The sequence below is a fragment of the Hemicordylus capensis genome, chromosome 2, assembly GCF_027244095.1.
Source record: "Hemicordylus capensis ecotype Gifberg chromosome 2, rHemCap1.1.pri, whole genome shotgun sequence".
NCBI lineage: Eukaryota > Metazoa > Chordata > Lepidosauria > Squamata > Cordylidae > Hemicordylus > Hemicordylus capensis.
Genome location: NC_069658.1, coordinates 95,263,032 through 95,280,524, shown reverse-complemented (window position 1 = coordinate 95,280,524; position 17,493 = coordinate 95,263,032). Strand labels below are relative to the sequence as shown.

The following is a 17,493-nucleotide window of genomic DNA, read 5'->3' as shown; positions in this document are numbered from 1 at the left end:
CAAGGATTTGTTACTTCAGTATTCTTCCTTGCAGGGGCACGGCCAGAAGAAAATGAAGCAGGCAGAAATAGTGCAGATAAGGTCCAAAGCAATAAAACATCATGTGACTTGAGATTAGCAAGTGTGTGAAAGCAGTTTGTTAGCAGATAGCCTGCTTCCTACCCCGCTCCTCTATCTCCATCAGGAACCAGAGGCTTGTTACAGGAGCATGGTCAGCAGGATAATTTGGCATTTAACACCCAAGAACCAGATGCTGCCATATATGGGCAGTAGGAGCTAACTAGATGAAAATACAGCTAGGAATGAAAGAGAATGGAGACGGAGGATGAGTTCTGTGGTAGAGCACCTGCTTTGCATGCAGAAGGTCCCAGGTTCCATCCATGCCATCTCCAGGTAGGGCTGGGAAAGACTCCTGTCTGAAACCTGGGAGAACCAGTGCCAATCACTGTAGAGTAGGCAGTACTGAGCTGGATGGACCAATGCTCTGACTTGGTATGTGATCGTTTCCTATGTTCCTACTCAACACCATGAGAGATCCATTCAAAAGAAGTTTCAAGTACAACTAACCTAAGGAACTCACAAATTGGGGACAACAGCACCCTATTGCTCTGGCCATCAACTGAACGGGTACCAGGGTTCACACCTTTTCCTGCCCCTCTCACTTGGAGCAGGGGGCTGAACCACCAAGTTTGCCCTGCCTAGATTTGCAAAAAGTCCAACATTCTATACTAAAATTCAGCCCCACTTTGGTCAGTTTTTGAAACTCTGGCTAGGACATGGCTAAGCTGGCTGGTCTATGGGAGTTTAGTGGTCCACGCTGCTGACTGCCATCCCAGAACTTTGCCATGCCAGTAGCCAGCTTTTCTCTTAACCCTTTCCCCTCTGAACTGAAGACATTAGGCTGTCAAGCCTTTGTTGGAACCCTAGATCACAGGATCCAGAATTGCGAGAATCACCAGCTCTGAACACACCCTGAGTGTGACACTTGTGTACTTGCCTCAGCCACTCTCAGCTACCAGAGTCAGTAATGGCCTTCCATGAGATTTATCTTGTGCTTTGTCTAGCTGGGAAGCCCACGAGTTCCTGAGTGGAAAACCCAGAGAGAAACCTTTTGAAGCTAGTTCTTCCCACCAAAGGCTTGCCATGGCATAAACTCCTCCTCCTCCTATGAATATGTATATACTGCTTTTCAACTAAAGTTCTCAAAGCAGTTTACATTGAAAAAATAAGATGCTGTATTCATTTATTTTAACACCTGTACATGACTTTCTGGGCATCCCAGCGCGCGCACACACACACACACACACACACCCTAGATTGTTACAAGTTCACACAGAACTGCCATTTTGAGTGCTGCACCTGCACCCCACCACCTGCCCTTGCTCTCCACCAGAAACACCTGAAGAGGGAACCTTTAGTACTGGTCCTCAGAGGCATCCTGCCTTTGAGGCTGGAGGTGGTCTATAGCCCTCCAGCTGTAGCCATGGATAGACTTCTCCTCCATGAAGTTTTCCAAACCCCTCTTAAAACCATCCTTATTCCTCTAGCTTGAATACATAACTGCTCCCCTCCCTTTTGGTTTAGTACTTTGCATGTTTGTCCTTCTAATGTATCCTTGGCACTAGCTGCCAAGTACTCCTATTCTGCAGTGTGCTTCTGTTACTTCAATAAACTTCATGTTCATGTTTACAAGCCTAGTTCCCAAGTCTGTTGTTCTCTAAGGATATCCTAATACTGATATTTGCCTGTGTCCAGACTGCAATCCCTTGTTATTGCGCCCTTGCAAATTTGGTTTCGGAACTAATTCCACCAACTCTGGACCCTTTTCAATCTGGCTTCCGCCCCAGGTATGGGACTGAGACTGTTTTGGTCGCTCTAGTGGATGACCTACGCCGGGACCTAGACAGGAGGAGTGCGTCCCTGTTGGTTCTGCTGGACCTCTCGGCGGCGTTCGATACCATCGACCATGGTATCCTTCTGGGCTGCCTCTTGAGTATGGGAATCGGAGGCATTGTGTTGCAGTGGTTCCGGTCCTTTCTTGGGGGGAGGGTCCAGAAGGTGGTGCTGGGGGACTACTGCTCGGCCCCATGGCCATTGGCCTGTGGGGTCCTGCAGGGATCGGTCTTGTCCCCCATGCTGTTTAACATCTACATGAAGCCGCTGGGAGAGGTCATCCGGGGACTTGGACTGAGTTGTCAGCAATATGCGGATGACACTCAGCTCTATCTCTCCTTGTCATCTGATCCTAGGGAGGTGGTGGATGTCCTGAATCAGGGGCTGGAGGCCGTGATGAGTTGGATGTGGGCTAATAAACTGAAATTGAATCCAGACAAGATGGAGGTACTGTTGGTCAGTAGGAGAGCCAATCGGGATGAGGAGATTTTACCGGTTCTGGATGGGGTTGCACTCCCCTTGAAGGAGCAAGTATGCAGCTTGGGGGTACTACTGGACCTGGCTCTGCTTTTGAAAGCTCAGGTGGAGGCGGTGGCCAGGAGTGCCTTTGCACGGCTTCGGCTAGTACGCCAGCTAGTGCGCCACTTTTCTCGAGAAGGCAGATTTGGCCACGGTTACCCATGCCTTAATCACGTCGCGGCTGGATTACTGTAACGCGCTCTACGTGGGGCTACCCTTGAAGAATATCCGGAAACTGCAGCTAGTACAAAACGCGGCAGCTACGGTTTTATCCAGAGCTGCCCGTTGAGAGCACATCACGCCCATTCTGAAAGAGTCACACCGGCTGCCGGTTCGTTTCCGGGTCCAATTCAAGGTGTTGGTTTTAACCTTTAAAGCCCTTAACGGTTTGGGCCCGGGGTATTTGAGGGACCGCCTGCTCCCAAGGGTTGCTGCCCGCTTGACGAGGACATCTGAGGGGGCCCTGCTCCGGGTGCCAACAATGAGAGAGGCCCAGCTGTCATGCACTCGGGACAGGGCCTTCTCTGTTGCTGCCCCCAGACTTTGGAATGCTTTCCCAGTGGCCATTCACTCCTCTGACTCCATCACGGCTTTAAGAAAGCTTGTTAAAACTTGGCTTTTTATCCAGGCTTTTACATAATCATTTTTACTGCTGCTTTTGTGTGTTTTTACCTGTTGTATTGTTTTTACTAGTTATTTTAGGCCCGTTAAATTAACGGGCGCTAGGAGAGTTGTGCGCTCCGGGCCCCCCGCCGCCATTTCCCCTCCCGCCGCCGCCAGCCTCCATGCCGTGGCTGGTCTCCCCCGGCCCGCCGGCCTCCCCTTTCTGGCTTCCCCCGCCGCCTCCTCACCCTGTCCGTCGGCAGTGGCTCTGACGCCGCCTCGCCCGGCTTCTTCCACTGCCTCTGGTGGGGGCTTCCTCTTCCCCCCGCCCGGCTTCGGCGGCGCCACCAGGCCTCAGCCGCCGCCTCGGCCGGCTTCCCCCACTGCCTCTTCCCCCCACCTGGCTTCGGCGGCGTGGCCAGGCCTCAACCACGGCTCCGCCGCCGCCTCGGCCGCGCCTCAGCCAGCCTCTCCCGCCGCCTCTTCCCCCTGCCTGGCTTCGCAGCGGCCGCTTCTCCTCGGCTGCCGCTTCTCCTCCTCCAACATGGCCGCCGTGTCTCTGCGGCCGGATCTTTCTCGCTCCGCACATGCCCAGAACGGCCGAGAAAGACACGGGTGCAGAGTAGGGGTGTGCACGGAACCGCGGAGCTGCAGTCCGGCACTGGGGTGGGGGGTTCCACACAAAACAGGGGGGGCTTTACTCACCCCTTCCATTAAACTGCCGTATTTTTTCTAGTAATCTGGCGGCAGGGTACCGCCCGCTTCAATCTCCTCTCGGTGGTCCTCTTATCCATAATCGGGGCGGCAGGATCGCTCCCAGTCCCTGCCGCCCCTTCAAGCTGTCCCCCTCGGCTGGCGGCCGCCCCCTGAAGCTTCCCAGAGGTCCCCCGCCGCCCCCTTCTTTCAAAATCTGCCCCCATTATAAAGAGGACGGCAGGAGAACTCCCTGCCGTCCCCTTCCCCCTTGCCGGCTAGGCTGCAAATGGCTTCTAGGAAGCCTTTCGCGCGCCTGCGCGAAAGGCTTCCTAGAAGCCATTTGCAGCCTAGCCGGCAAGGCAAGCAGACAACAGGGAGTTCTCCTGCCGCCCGCTCGCTAAAGTAAAGTAAGCGCTTACTTTACTTTAGCGAGCGGGCGGCGGGAGAACTCCCTGCCGTCTGCTTGCCTTGCCGGCTAGGCTGCAAATGGCTTCTAGGAAGCCTTTCGCGCAGGCGCGCGAAAGGCTTCCTAGAAGCCATTTGCAGCCTAGCCGGCAAGGGGGAAGGGGACGGCAGGGAGTTCTCCTGCCGTCCTCTTTATAATGGGGGCAGATTTTGAAAGAAGGGGGCGGCGGGGGACCTCTGGGAAGCTTCAGGGGGCGGCCGCCAGCCGAGGGGGACAGCTTGAAGGGGCGGCAGGGACTGGGAGCGATCCTGCCGCCCCGATTATGGATAAGAGGACCACCGAGAGGAGATTGAAGCGGGCGGCACCCTGCCGCCAGATTACTAGAAAAAATACGGCAGTTTAATGGAAGGGGTGAGTAAAGCCCCCCCTGTTTTGTGTGGAAACCCCCACCCGAACCAAAACCACCCCGTGCCCGGACCGGTCTGGAGGCCTTTAGAATGGCCTCCGAACCGGTCCGTGCACATGACTAGTGCAGAGACACGGGATCACACCTAAGCCTTTTATTATAGAGGATGCTTGTATTTTATAGATTTTAAATTTGGTTTGTTTATATATTTTTTAGCTTAATATTTTTGTCTTTTTATTGTATGTTTTAACTTTTGTAAACTGCCTTGGGGTTGTCTTTTAATGAAAGGCGGTATATAAATGCAACAATAAAATCAATCAATCAATCAATCAATCAATCAAACTCAAGCAAATACATAATTGTAGACTAGGATAGTTGACACTTGTGGTAACTGTTGGAATTGTAATAGCAGTTGGGTTATTTCTAGTCAGAAAGCAAAGGGTTAACATTTGCATGTAATTCCTGGAGAGAGTATGTTATGAACTGAAATGTTAATAGATTTCTGCATACCAGCATGTACACATCGACTTGTTTCTCTCCATCCTAAGTACATGTAGCTGAGCTTTCTCATCCAGCATGATCAGTTTTTCCTAAGTTTCTTTCTTCTTATTTTATGTAAGCTTAAAATACAGTTGCTTACAGTTACAACTTATGACTGTATGGCTCAGGGGCTTAACTATAATTAGTATAACAAGTAACATAGGAAGCTGCCTTATATCAAGTCAGACCATTGGTCCATCTAACTCAGTATTGTCTATACAGACTGGCAACAGCTTCTCCAAGGCTACAGGCAGGAGCCTCTCTCGGCCCTATCTGGAGATGCCAGGGAGGGAACTTGGAACCTTCTGCATGCAAGCATGCAGACACTCTTACAAGAACGGCCCCATCCTCATGTGCACACATGTAGTCTCCCAATGCAAACCAGGGTGGACCCTGCTTAGCAAAGGGGACAATTCATGCTTACTACCACAAGGCCTACAAGGCAAGAAGCATGAATATGGGAAAGCTCGACACATATCAAAAGAAACCTATACACAGGAGAGGAAGCCACAGTCCAGACGGAACATGGTGAAACAGACTGGTTCCAGATCAGCAAAAGAGTAAGACAAGGCTGTATACTTTATCCTGCTTTATTCAATTTATATGCTGAACATATACTGAGAGAAGCTGAATTGGAAGAAAATGAGCGTGGTTTTAAAGTTGGAGGAAGAAATATCAATGATACCACTCTGATAGCTGAGAATGCGGATGATCTGCAAATTCTAGTAATGAAAGTCAAGAAGCGCAGTGAAAAAATGGGACTACAATTAAATGTAAAGAAGACTAAACTAATGACAATAAGTCATTAGCAACCAGCCTTAGAATTGACAATGAAGACATTGAAGTGGTAGATAGCTTCTGCCTTTTAGGATCGACTATCAACAGTAAAGGATCCAGCAGTCAAGAAATGCGTCACAGACTAGCACTTGGTAGGGTTGCAATGAAGGCCTTGGAAAGGATATTTAGATGCCCTGACATATCTACACCTACAAAGATTAAACTCATTTGGACAATGGTTTTCCCCATGACACTCTATGGATACGAAAACTGGACGAAGCAAGATAGAAAAAGCATTGACCGTTTTGAACTTTTGAGGATACCTTGGACAGCCAGGAAAATAAACAAATGGATCATAGAACAAATCAATCAGAATTTTCACTTGAGGCACAAATGACCAGGCTCAAACTATCATACTTTGGACACATTATGCGAAGATCCAGCTCCCTTGAGAAGTCCATAATGCTGGAGAAAGTTGAAGTAACAACTTTCCTTCAGTTGGAGGACAACCAGCAGCAAGGTAGATGGACTCAATTACAAGAGTAATGCATGCACCACTGCAAGATCTTAAAGGCCAAGTTGAAGACAGATTATCCTGGAGAGAATCTATCTATGTGGTCGCTAAGAGTAAACACAAGGCCCAGCTCTCCTCCAAGCTGGACAGTGGGACAAATGTCCCTGGGCTCCTGAGTGAGGGGAGGGCAACAGCTTGCTCTTCACTGTTCTGAATGAGGAGTGTGTGATATTACCTGCATAGGAGCAAGAGAAACGGCATACAGAGAATGTTTGGGTTTTCACCATGTCCTTACAATTCTTCTGCAGCAAAGACTCGGGGGTGGGAGGAGAAGACAGTGGGCGGGGGAGGCCAGGGGTCCATCTTCACTACTTGTCCCTGGGCCCACTCCAAGTTTGCTATGCCCCTGGACTGGATTCTTTAGGACCAACTCTGCCAATAATAACAAGTTCTCCTGTCACTCAAACAGATCCTAAAGTCTGACCAAAAGCACCCTCTGGGTGTATCAATTTAGAATGGAGACCACTAGACATATACGGTAGCCCAGTGAGGCCTTGGTAAGTTTCCTTCCTGCCTGCTGAGAGTGCAAGAAAGGGAGGACTGCAAGTCCTTAGGAGGCCATAATACGTGGCTGGTGGGCTATGTTTGGTCTGACTGTGGTCAAGAGCAGTAATATCAGCAGCTTCCCTAGAACTGTAAAATTCCCTTCCAAGATGAACAAGGAATTCTTGCCAAAGATGAAGCACATTTTAAAGTGCTGTTAAGACCTTTCTATTTAGCCCACTTTTTGTTACCAGGATTACACCTATACAGGGTAAAATTTTAATAGTTGTTATATGAAAAGAGAGAGAGAGAGAGAGAGAGAGAGAAATCCCCTCAAAATTAACATGTGGTTTTAATCTATTGTTGTTTTCCCTAGCTTTCAAGATGGAATGGGTCAAGTCAAATAAATAAAAATAACAAATTAGTCCAAATGTCATAGCTCTTACATCACCCTATGGATTATATGAAGTAGTAGTAACTAACACAAAGAAGTCCTGAAGTTTCTGTTACTGTCTGCTATATTCTACATGACATCATACTTAGTCAGTTACAACCTGAAATTTAACAGACACCAAAGCTACAAAAACTAAACAACATTTAGCCAAATGGAAAGCAGCTTTGCTATAAAAGTAATACATGGTGCAGTTTATAAACACTCTTATGCAATCAATCCATTCCCCCCCCCATTTTTGTAGCTTTACTGTCTAATAAATGAAGGTTTTTAAAATGACACTGCACTGAGATACAGCAATATACAAGTAGCAGAAATTATTCTTCTGTAGCCCTCCCAGCAATCACAATTTTAACACACTTTACTCATCTTTTATACTAATATAGACCAAAAGTTGTAATGCTAAAATACAGTAACACAATTACAATAACTTAGGGCACACAAACATAGCAAAGTGTCCTAATGGCTTGTAATTTACCTTTTAAAAATGATTTGGAATTCCCTGGACAACTAGAAATATTTGCTTGCGACCCAATAGCAGTGCCTGAAATTTCTTTGTATGCAACAGCAGTGGGGTTAATACGTCAGCAGACTCTAAGATTTAAGGGATCAGTTATAATTTTCTGTGTAACGGTCTTTAAATAATCCAATTTATGACCTGAAAACTAGCATCAAATACTTGTTTATTTTAAAGTCTTTTTAAAGGTTACCGTGTTGGGTAGGAAATCTCATGTGAGAACATAACCAATCAAGAAGAAAAAGCTCCTTTCACAATAAATCAGGAACACAGGAAACACATTCCTGTTTGCATTACCTGTGGCTGTTTCCCCAATTTGCTTCTGTGATCCAGCAATACATTAGGTCAATACTACAAGGCTCTTTGCTACTGTTAGCTTTCTGTCTTGTCAAAATGTAGGGTGCAGAATGTTTCTGTAACAGTCTTCAAAACAGTTCATTCTTCCAGTTAATTCACTTACCATATGTTTCAAAGCTCCATAAATCTGCAGTAGAAATTCCTGTAATTCAGGCAAGTGAAGGCAGACATCTTGCTGAGATTCTGAAGTGGTGATTTGACCCCACTCAAGAGTCTTGTGCAGCCAAAACTCAAAGCTTAATTTAGTAACTCTAGTATCTTCAGCCATGCTGACACCTAAAAGAGAGAGAGAGAGAGAATTCTAATCTGACAAAACTCTGTGAAAAATGCCACCAATTTTTTGCTAACATTTAACACAAGAGAAGCAACATTAAAGACGTCCATGGTTTGCAAGATGCATGATATTCTGGTAAGCTTCTAAATATGGCATGCTTTTTCTGTCAAAAAATAAGGCTAGAGGAACAAAAATCAGCAAACTATATTAAAATATACCACTTAGCTGAGGGCTTGCAGTGTAACTATTTGTATTCACAAATTACTATGTTCTTAAAGGAATAGCAAGAAGCGTACTAGTATGAATGAATGATTAGGATAAGGAAACACACACAGGCATATGTGATCTGTAACCTGTGGGAAACAAATACACAGTCAGAATCCTACTTCTTAACTAAAGACACCCTTGGGCTGCAATACTTCACCCAGAAACCACATGTTTGGAACAAGAGCAATACTGCTAGTTCCCAGCATTCACAAATCTGAAATCTTTTAAAATATAATCAATCACAACTTTCCATGTAAAAATATGTATTCGAACAGTCTGTATGACCACGTCAGCAAGAGAATTCAGCCATAAATTATAAATGCTTCATGCAGAGAGAAGGCAGGTTATCCCCTTTAACTTCCATGAAGCTGGAAAAGCTGTCAATCTATCTCCCTCTCTTCTGATATAGTCCAAGCCAACTCTATGCTTCTCGAGAACCAACTGATCTTGTCATTTTGGAGTGATAAAGTCACCACAAGTTATGATTCTAAGCATGCTAGCAACACTAGTTAATATCCCAGTGTTTCTCAATATCACAATACGCTGCAGAAAATTTTTATGACATGAGCTAGGAAGTGCTAAGCATTGGCCATTCATGAACCCTGGCAATATTGCATAATAATGAGAATCCCTGCAAACTGGGCCAAGAGGCACCTTTTCAAGTGCAACTCCCACATATGGCAGGGAAGGAACAACTACCCCTAATAATACCAACACAGCATCTTTCCAGGGGCTATTGCTGGTGCCTAGCTTGTATTTCTTTTTAGACTGTGAGCCCTCTTGGGACAAGAAACCATATATTTTTTTAAAAAATGTAAAGCACTTTGGGAAGTTTTGTTGTTGTTGAAAAGTGGTATAACAGCTGCTGCAGCAGGTGTGCCACTAGTTTAGTCCCACTAAAATATGTGTTAACAACTGTACTCATTCATAGCAAAGCAACTACTATAAGATTAAAAGAAAGGAGATAAAGCATATGCCCCGGGTAAGTTTCCCAAAACAGAGAAAGTAGTCGAGGATCTACAAAGGTAGCTAAGTACTGTTAGGGATTCTGAGCTTCACTTGCTCCTTTAGCCCATAGTATGTAGAAACAGAACCAATGTGTCTTTTACAAACATCATATCTTGGAGTGAAAATCCTCACTTCTGCAAGGCTTGCAGCCAAAAGATTTTGAGATGAGGAACATATATCAAGATAGATGTTAGGCAGGGCACGCAAGTTTCAGGAACCATCATGCCTGAAATGGCACTAATTCCTGGAAGATGTTTCTTTAATGTCTCATTAAGGTTGGAGGTTACTATTATTATTATTAATTCGATTTCTATACTGCCCTTCCAAAAATGGCTCAGGGTGACTTACACAGAGAAATAATAAATAAATAAGATGGATCCCTGTCCCCAAAGAGCTCACAATCTCAAAGAAACATAAGATAGACACCAGCAACAGTCACTGGAGGTACTGTGCTGGGGGTGGATAGGGCCAGTTACTCTCCCCCTGCTAAATAAAGAGAATCACCACGTTGAAAGGTGCCTCTTTGCCCAGTTAACAGGGATTCTACCAACTAGGACATACTTAATCAGCCAGGATGTGACAAATTTCTGCAGTGCCAGAAAAAAAGCAGTTTGAAGTTACATTGCAGGTAGCAAGAGAGAAAGGTACGAGGGCCAGACCTGAACACCCTGTAGAGATCTCTCACCTCTTTTTCTTTTCTTTTTTTAAGAAGCAGGTGGAGAAGAAACTGATTCAGATCAGGTCCACAGCACATGGGGAAAGGGCAGGTTATCCATTTTCCAAGTGCCAATTTCGTGATGTAAATATCCTCCCCTCAAATTGCCCCACTGGGGAAACCCTGTGGGTACATATTGTAGCACTATTTCTTAAGTGATACAATACAGGAAAAGGAAGTTACAGGAAAGATGGGAGCACAAACAGTAGTTTTCTGAAGAACCAGAAGGTACAGGGGCACAGATAGCATAAAGGTAACAGTGAACTAAAACAGTGATAGCAAGAAGCTTTTCTTCAAGTTATCACAACCATGTTACGGGACAAGAAGACAAAACTGGAAACTTTCAAGAAAACATTTGGTGTTTGGTTATCATGCGTTGAGGGGAGAGGGAAACATTTTTTTTCTTGCCTTGGAAAAGAACAACTAGATAGCAATCCAACATCACTGATAATCTTGATTTTAGCCAGCGTAACTTTAACCACAGTACATTTCTTATTTTTTTTAAGTAGGGAAAAGTACAAACAACATTATCATCTTTTATGCATTTCTACCCTACCCAAAGGGAGAAAATATTTTAATAAGATAGGTCAACTAGGTGACTAGTGTTCCAATATGTCTATTAAAAATTAATCAAAGAAATGCAAAGGGCATATTGTTTTCATTGCATGTACTATGCCCTCATTTACACTTTTGTTGTTCCTGCCAATTTACACTTTTGTTGTTCCTGTCAGTTAAAGTTTTATGGATTTGAAGAAAGACAAACTATAGTTCCTATATTTTATTAGCCACCACCAATAGGAAAAAACTTAATGAGGATTAAGCCAATGTAATCCTCTGTTGCTAAAACACACAAAGATTTATTCATTTATCTAAATAAAAAATATATGAATATAAACAATCTATGTGTGCAATGCGCTAAGAGATATGCAAACATAAAATTCTCTTAACTGAGCTTCTGTGATGCCATGGAATATTCATAAATATTCTAACTTCCAAAAGAATGAAACTGTCAACATCTTGAACCAGAATCCTAATTGTTTAGCCTAGGAAGCAACACACACAAGACACTCAGAGCATAACACACTTGTATTGTTCCAACAGTGCTGGCTACCAGTGTGTTTCCAGGTATGACTGAAAGTGCTGGTTTTGACCTTTAAAACTTTAGATGGCTTGGGGTCAGGCTATCTGAAGGACTGCCTTCTCCCATGTGAACTTTTAGAAAGACTCTCTTGCAAATTAATCCCTGATAACTTGGCAAAGAGGCACCTTTTAACGTAGTGATTCTCTTTATTTAGCAGGAGGAGAGTAACTGGCCCTATCCACCCCCAGCACAGTACCTCCAGTGACTGTTGCTGGTGTCTATCTTATGTTTCTTTTCAGACTGTGAGCCCTTTGGGGACAGGGATCCATCTTATTTATTTGTTGTTTCTCTGTGTAAACCACCCTGAGCCATTTTTGGAAGGGCAGTATAGAAATCAAATAAATAATAATAATGTATCTCCAACTTTGGAGGCTCAGCTGAAGGCAATACAAGAGGGGCCTTCTCAAATCTCCTAGGAGATTTGGCTGGCCCCATCCTTACCAGTATTCCAGCATCTTGTTAAGACCTTCTTGTTTTGATTCCTGCCCTCTAATTGGTGTCACTCTAATGCTGTCTTCTGTTAAGTATTGTGATTTATTTTAATATTGTGATTTCAGGTCATTTTTGTAAACCATCTTGGATTTGATACAAGGCAAGATATTGGTTTTTAAAATACATAAAGCAACCCATTCTTGTGTGTGCTCAGAACTCAGAGCTTTTTTTCAGGTACAAATGCTGGCCCCCCGGGATTGGCAGGCCACAAGATGCCATTAGATTGGCCAGCCATATGAGGCCATGGGGAGCCTACCTTTCTGACATTGCCTAGCCAATATAGAAGTACCTCCTGTCTGCTGAAGTTCATATGTCAACAACCAACTCCAGACCCTTGGACTGGAAGACATCTATTTAAGGTGTGGTTCCAAGTACAGCAATCCATGATGCAGGTCTCTTGATGGGAGGCAAAGAAACCAAGAAACAGAAAGCCAAGAAGCAGAGGAGCTGAAGGAAGGGGGCAGAATAGGCAGCAGGAATACAAAAAAAAAAGTAGGCAGAAAAGCTCAAAGCTTGGGGGGAAAGGAGGGCAGAGACAGCAAGGGAGTTGAAGTCAGAAGTGTGAATTTAAATGCAGTGTGGGAGGAGACTGCAGAAATAAAAGCCTCACAGATGGCTTAAGGACAGGAGAATCTATATTCCTTTGGCAAAAAGAGAGATAAGCTAAGAGTCAAGATGGCTGGAGTCAGTCTATTTATACGTCCGTCCATCCATCCTAACAGAACAGAATCCAGATGAAAAATGCTGTATCAATATCAATATGCGACAACAGCCTCATTCATACATTATTAAAAAGGAGGCTGCTCCAGAGTCCAGCCTCTGAAAGTTTGCCAGAAATTCTGCCCGATGCATCCATCACTCAGCTCTGGCATACTCCACACACTTACAGTGTTGGTCTGAAGAGATGCTTCCCTGAGTAAGAGAGTCTGGTGTCTGAGTTTTCCACTCACATAAGTGCCCACCACCACACTTACAGCATTTGCATCTTCAGATGAACGCTGCGTGTGGGGCGCAGCAGCACAGCTGAATGACTACTGCATCAGGCAGGACTTCTGGTAAGCTTTTGGAGGTTTATCAAACTAGTTATAAAGGTAGAATGTCAGCAGGGGACAGGGTGCTTCCAAGTGTACTGCACAGAGTGTTGCATGCAGTGTTCCCTCTAAGGCATGCACACATGCACGCACACACAAGTTTTTTATGTCTGTTAAATTAATTTTAGATCTCACTCATAAGAGCAGCCCTGCAGGATCAGGCCCATGGCCCATCTAGTCTAGCATCCTGTTTCACACAGTGGATCACCAGATGCTACTGGGAGCCTACAGGCAGGAGTTAAGGGCATGCCCTCTCTCTTGCTGTTACTCCCCTGCAACTCGTACTCAGAGCCCTCCTGCCTCTGAGGCTGGAGGTGGCCTATAGCCCTCCTACTAGTAGCCGTTGATAGACTTCTCCTCCATGAAGTTAACCAAACCCCTCTTAAAACTATCCAGGTTGTTGGCTGTCACATCTTGTGGTAGAGAATTCCGTAAGTTGATTATGTGTTGTGTGAAAAAGTACTTCCATTTGTTGGTCCTAGATTTCCTGGCAATCAATTTCATGGGATGACCCAGTGTTATGTGAGAGGGAAAAGAATTTCTCTCTATCCAGTTTGTCTACACCATGCATGATTATATAGACCTCTATCATGTCTCCCTGCAGTCGTCTTATTTCTAACCTAATTAGTCCCAGATGTTGTAGCCTTGCCTCATAAGAAAGGTGCTCTTAGGCCCCTGATCATCTTGCTTGCCTGCTTCTGCACCCTTTACAGTTCAAAAATGTCCTTTTTTAGATGCAGTGACCAGAATTGTATGCAGTACTCCAGGTGTGGCCACACCATAGCTCTGTATAAGGGCATTAAAATTTTAGCAGTTTTATTTTCAATCCCCTTCCTAATGATCCCTAGCAAGGAATTGGCCTTTTTCACAGCTGCCACACATTGAGTGGACACTTTTAACAAGCTGTCCACCACGATCCCAAGGTCCCTCTCCTGGTCAGTCACCAGCAGCTCAGATCTCATCAGTGTATACTTGAAGTTGGGGTTTTTCGTCCCAATGAGCATCACTTTACACTTGCCAGCATAGAACCGTATTTGCCATTTTGTCGCCCACTCACCCAGTTTGGAGAGATCCTTTTGGAACGACTCACAATCCGTTTTGGATTTCAGTACCCGAAAGTTTGGCATCTGCCCCTGCTAACTGGGCAAAGAGGCACCTTTTACCGTGGTGATTCTCTTTATTTAGCAGGAGGAGAGTAACTGGCCCTATCCACCCCGAGCACAGTACCTTCAGTGACTGTTGCTGGTGTCTATCTTGTTTTTTGTTTTTAGAATGTGAGCTCTTTGGGGACAGGGAACCATCTTATTTATTTATTATTTCTCTGTGTAAACCACCCTGAGCCATTTTTGGAAGGGCGGTATAGAAATCGAATTAATCATCATCATCATCTGCAAATTTGGCCACCTCGCTGCTTACCCCTACTTCTAGATAATTTATGAATAGATTGAAAAGCACCAGCCCCAGTACAGATCCCTGGGGGACCTCACTTCTTACTTACTTCCATTGTGAAAACTCTGTTTATACCTCCGTTTCCTGTTCTTCAACCAGTTAGCAATCCACACATGTAATTGTCTCCTTATCCCATGACTGCTACGTTTCCCCAAGAGTCTTTGATGAGGAACTTTGTTGAAAGCTTTTTGGAAGTCCAGGTATACTATGTCAATGGGATCACCTTTATCCACACACTTGTTGATGCTCTCAAAGAACTCCAAAAGGTTCATGAGGCAAGATTTACCATTGCAGAAGCCATGCTGGTTCTCCCCCAGGAGGTCCTGTTCTTCTATGTGCTTTACAATTTTTTCCTTGAGGATGCTTTCCATCAGTTTGCCTGGAACAAACTTTAAGCTAACTGGCCTGTAATTTCCCAGATCGCACCTGGATCCCTTTTTGAAAATTGGTGTTACATTTGCTACTTTCCAGTCCTCTGGTACAGCGCCTGATTGTCGGGATAAGTTATATATTTTTGCAAGGAGATCGGCAATTTCACATTTGAGTTCTTGGATGGATGCTGTCTGGCCCTAGCAATTTGCTAGTCTTCAGTTTTTCCAGTCAGTTTAGAACATCATCTCTTGTCACTTCTATCTGACTCAGTTCTTCAGGCTCCTTCCCCAAAAAGCCTGGTTCAAGAAGAGGTATATGCTCAGTATCCTCTGCCATGAAGACAGATACACTCAGCTTGAATCAGGAAGACCCCACTCTGAATATACATGAGAACACATTGCCTTGATACTGCTGCTCATTCCACACACAGATTTAAAAACTTAGAACACTGGCTACATGCATGATTATCTGCTTGAGGGGCTGAGTCATGGGTGTGTATTCAGTGATTGTAAAAGTGATGCATACTGGGGCAAAAACACCCCAGCTTCACATATACGCTGATGGGATCTGAGCTGTCTGTGACTGACCAGGAGAGACATCTTGGGATCATGGTGGACAGCTCCTTGAAAGTGTCGACTCAGTATGCAGTACCTGTGAAAAAGTCAAATTCCATAGTAGGGATCATTAGGAAGGGGATTGAAAATAAGAATGCTAGTGTTATAATGCCCTTATACAAATCTTATGGTGTGGCCACATTTGGAATACTGCGTTTAGTTCTGGTCACCATATCTTAAGGAGGACATTGTAGAACTGTAAAAGGTGCAGAAGAGGGCAACCAAGATGATCAGTGCCGGGAGCACCTTCCTTATGAGGCAAGACTACCGCATCTGGGGTTCTTTAGTTTGGGAAAGAGGTGACTACGGGGAGACATGATAGAGGTATATTAAAAAATACATGGAGTAGAAAGAGTAGACAGAGAGAATTTTTTCTTCCTTTCTCACAACATTAGAACCAGGGGTCATCTCAAGAAAATGAAGGTCAGGAAATTCAGGACTGACAAAAGGAATTATTTTTTTACACCGTGCATAATTAACCTATGGAATTCTCTGCCACAGGGTGTGGTGATGGCCACTAGCTTGGGTGGCTTTAAAAGGGGCTTAGACAGATTCATGGAGGACAGCTCTATCAATGGCTACAGGCCACCTCCAGACTCAGAGGCAAAATGAAATACCAGTTGCAGGGGAGCAATAGCAAGAGAGTGGGGAGCCCTCACCCCCTGCCTGTGGGCTTCTCAGAGACATCTGGTGGGCCAATGTGTGAAACAGGATGCTAGACTAGATGGGCCTTCTATCCAGCAGGGCTGCTCTTATGAAGCTGTACTCTGGTACAGTCTCCTTTTTAATAATGTCTGAATGAGTTTTGAATGTCTTGCAGAGATTGGTCTCTGTTCACCATATCAAAGGCTTATAAGAAAGGCAGCATATGAATGCTGCCTGGATCTTTTAGCATATTTTAGATCAGTGAGCACGATATAAGGAAGGAGAGGGATCACAGCTCAGTGGTAGTGCAGATGCTGTGCATACAGACGGTCCCAAGTACAAACCTTGGCATCTCTAAGTAGAACTGGGGATGACCTGAGCCTGAAATCCCCGAGAGCTGCTACCAGTCAATGCACACAATACTGAGTTAGATGGAACAATGGTCTGACTTCATAAGATTCAGCTTCATAAGATTTCAGCCTTATATGGATTAACTCCCAGGAAAAAGAGTGTAGGCATTGGCCTGAAGAATGAGGAAACAAGAGGTGCCAGGGTCATGGAATCGTAATGAGGAGCACTGATCACATTTCCACAACTGAAGGAAGAAGTCACAATGACTCCTTCCAGCCATGGACTAGAGGTTCACAGTAATTTTATTTTTAAATGACAAAGCTTTAAGGTAGGAAAACATCCCATCCAGAATTCACTGCCTAAAGTGACTTCATGGTAGTCATGACCTTATACAGAAAGGGGCTCAAGTAGCAGATTTCTACAGATGTTGGCCAGCTACTCCCATACTTGGCTACCGGCCTTTGTGACTGGGGATGATAGGAATTGTAGTCCAACAACAGCTGTAGGGATGCATTCTGAGACCCTTGATATGAGGAGTCAAGAAGAAAGCGAGGCTAAGAAGAAATACTCACATATGGCCCAGGAACAGGAGCAAGTGTGAATTACTTGCAGTAAGGGACTTAGTAGCCAAGAGAACTTTGGCACTGAAGACTCTGGAAGGCATCCAGACCTTTAGCAGAGTGGTGCTCCATCTGTGAATGGAAGCAACTTCTGCTGACAGAACACTGCTCTGCTCACAGTCTGTATGCTGCCTGCTGAGCTAGGCAAAAGATCTTCCTAAGAGTCTCCTATACCATTAATAGTTAAGAAAACATAAGAATAGCCCTGCTGGATCAGGCCCAAGGCCCATCT

General features: G+C 44.9%; 1 protein-coding gene across 9 annotated transcripts in view; it reads right to left on the bottom strand.

Annotated features, from left to right (window-relative positions):
- The window catches only part of FANCC (FA complementation group C), a 141,623-nt gene that overhangs the window by 100,327 nt on the left and 23,803 nt on the right, over window positions 1-17,493 (bottom strand). For 7 of the 9 annotated variants that reach the window (XM_053301062.1, XM_053301061.1, XM_053301057.1 and 4 more), the window contains exon 2: window positions 8,326-8,498. In XM_053301062.1, coding sequence (XP_053157037.1) covers window positions 8,326-8,490 — 165 coding nt within the window. In that variant the 5' untranslated portion in view covers window positions 8,491-8,498. Of the gene's footprint in view, window positions 1-8,325; window positions 8,499-14,708; window positions 14,947-17,493 lie in introns of those variants that run through there. The other 2 variants (XM_053301056.1, XM_053301066.1) reach the window with 1 other exon arrangement.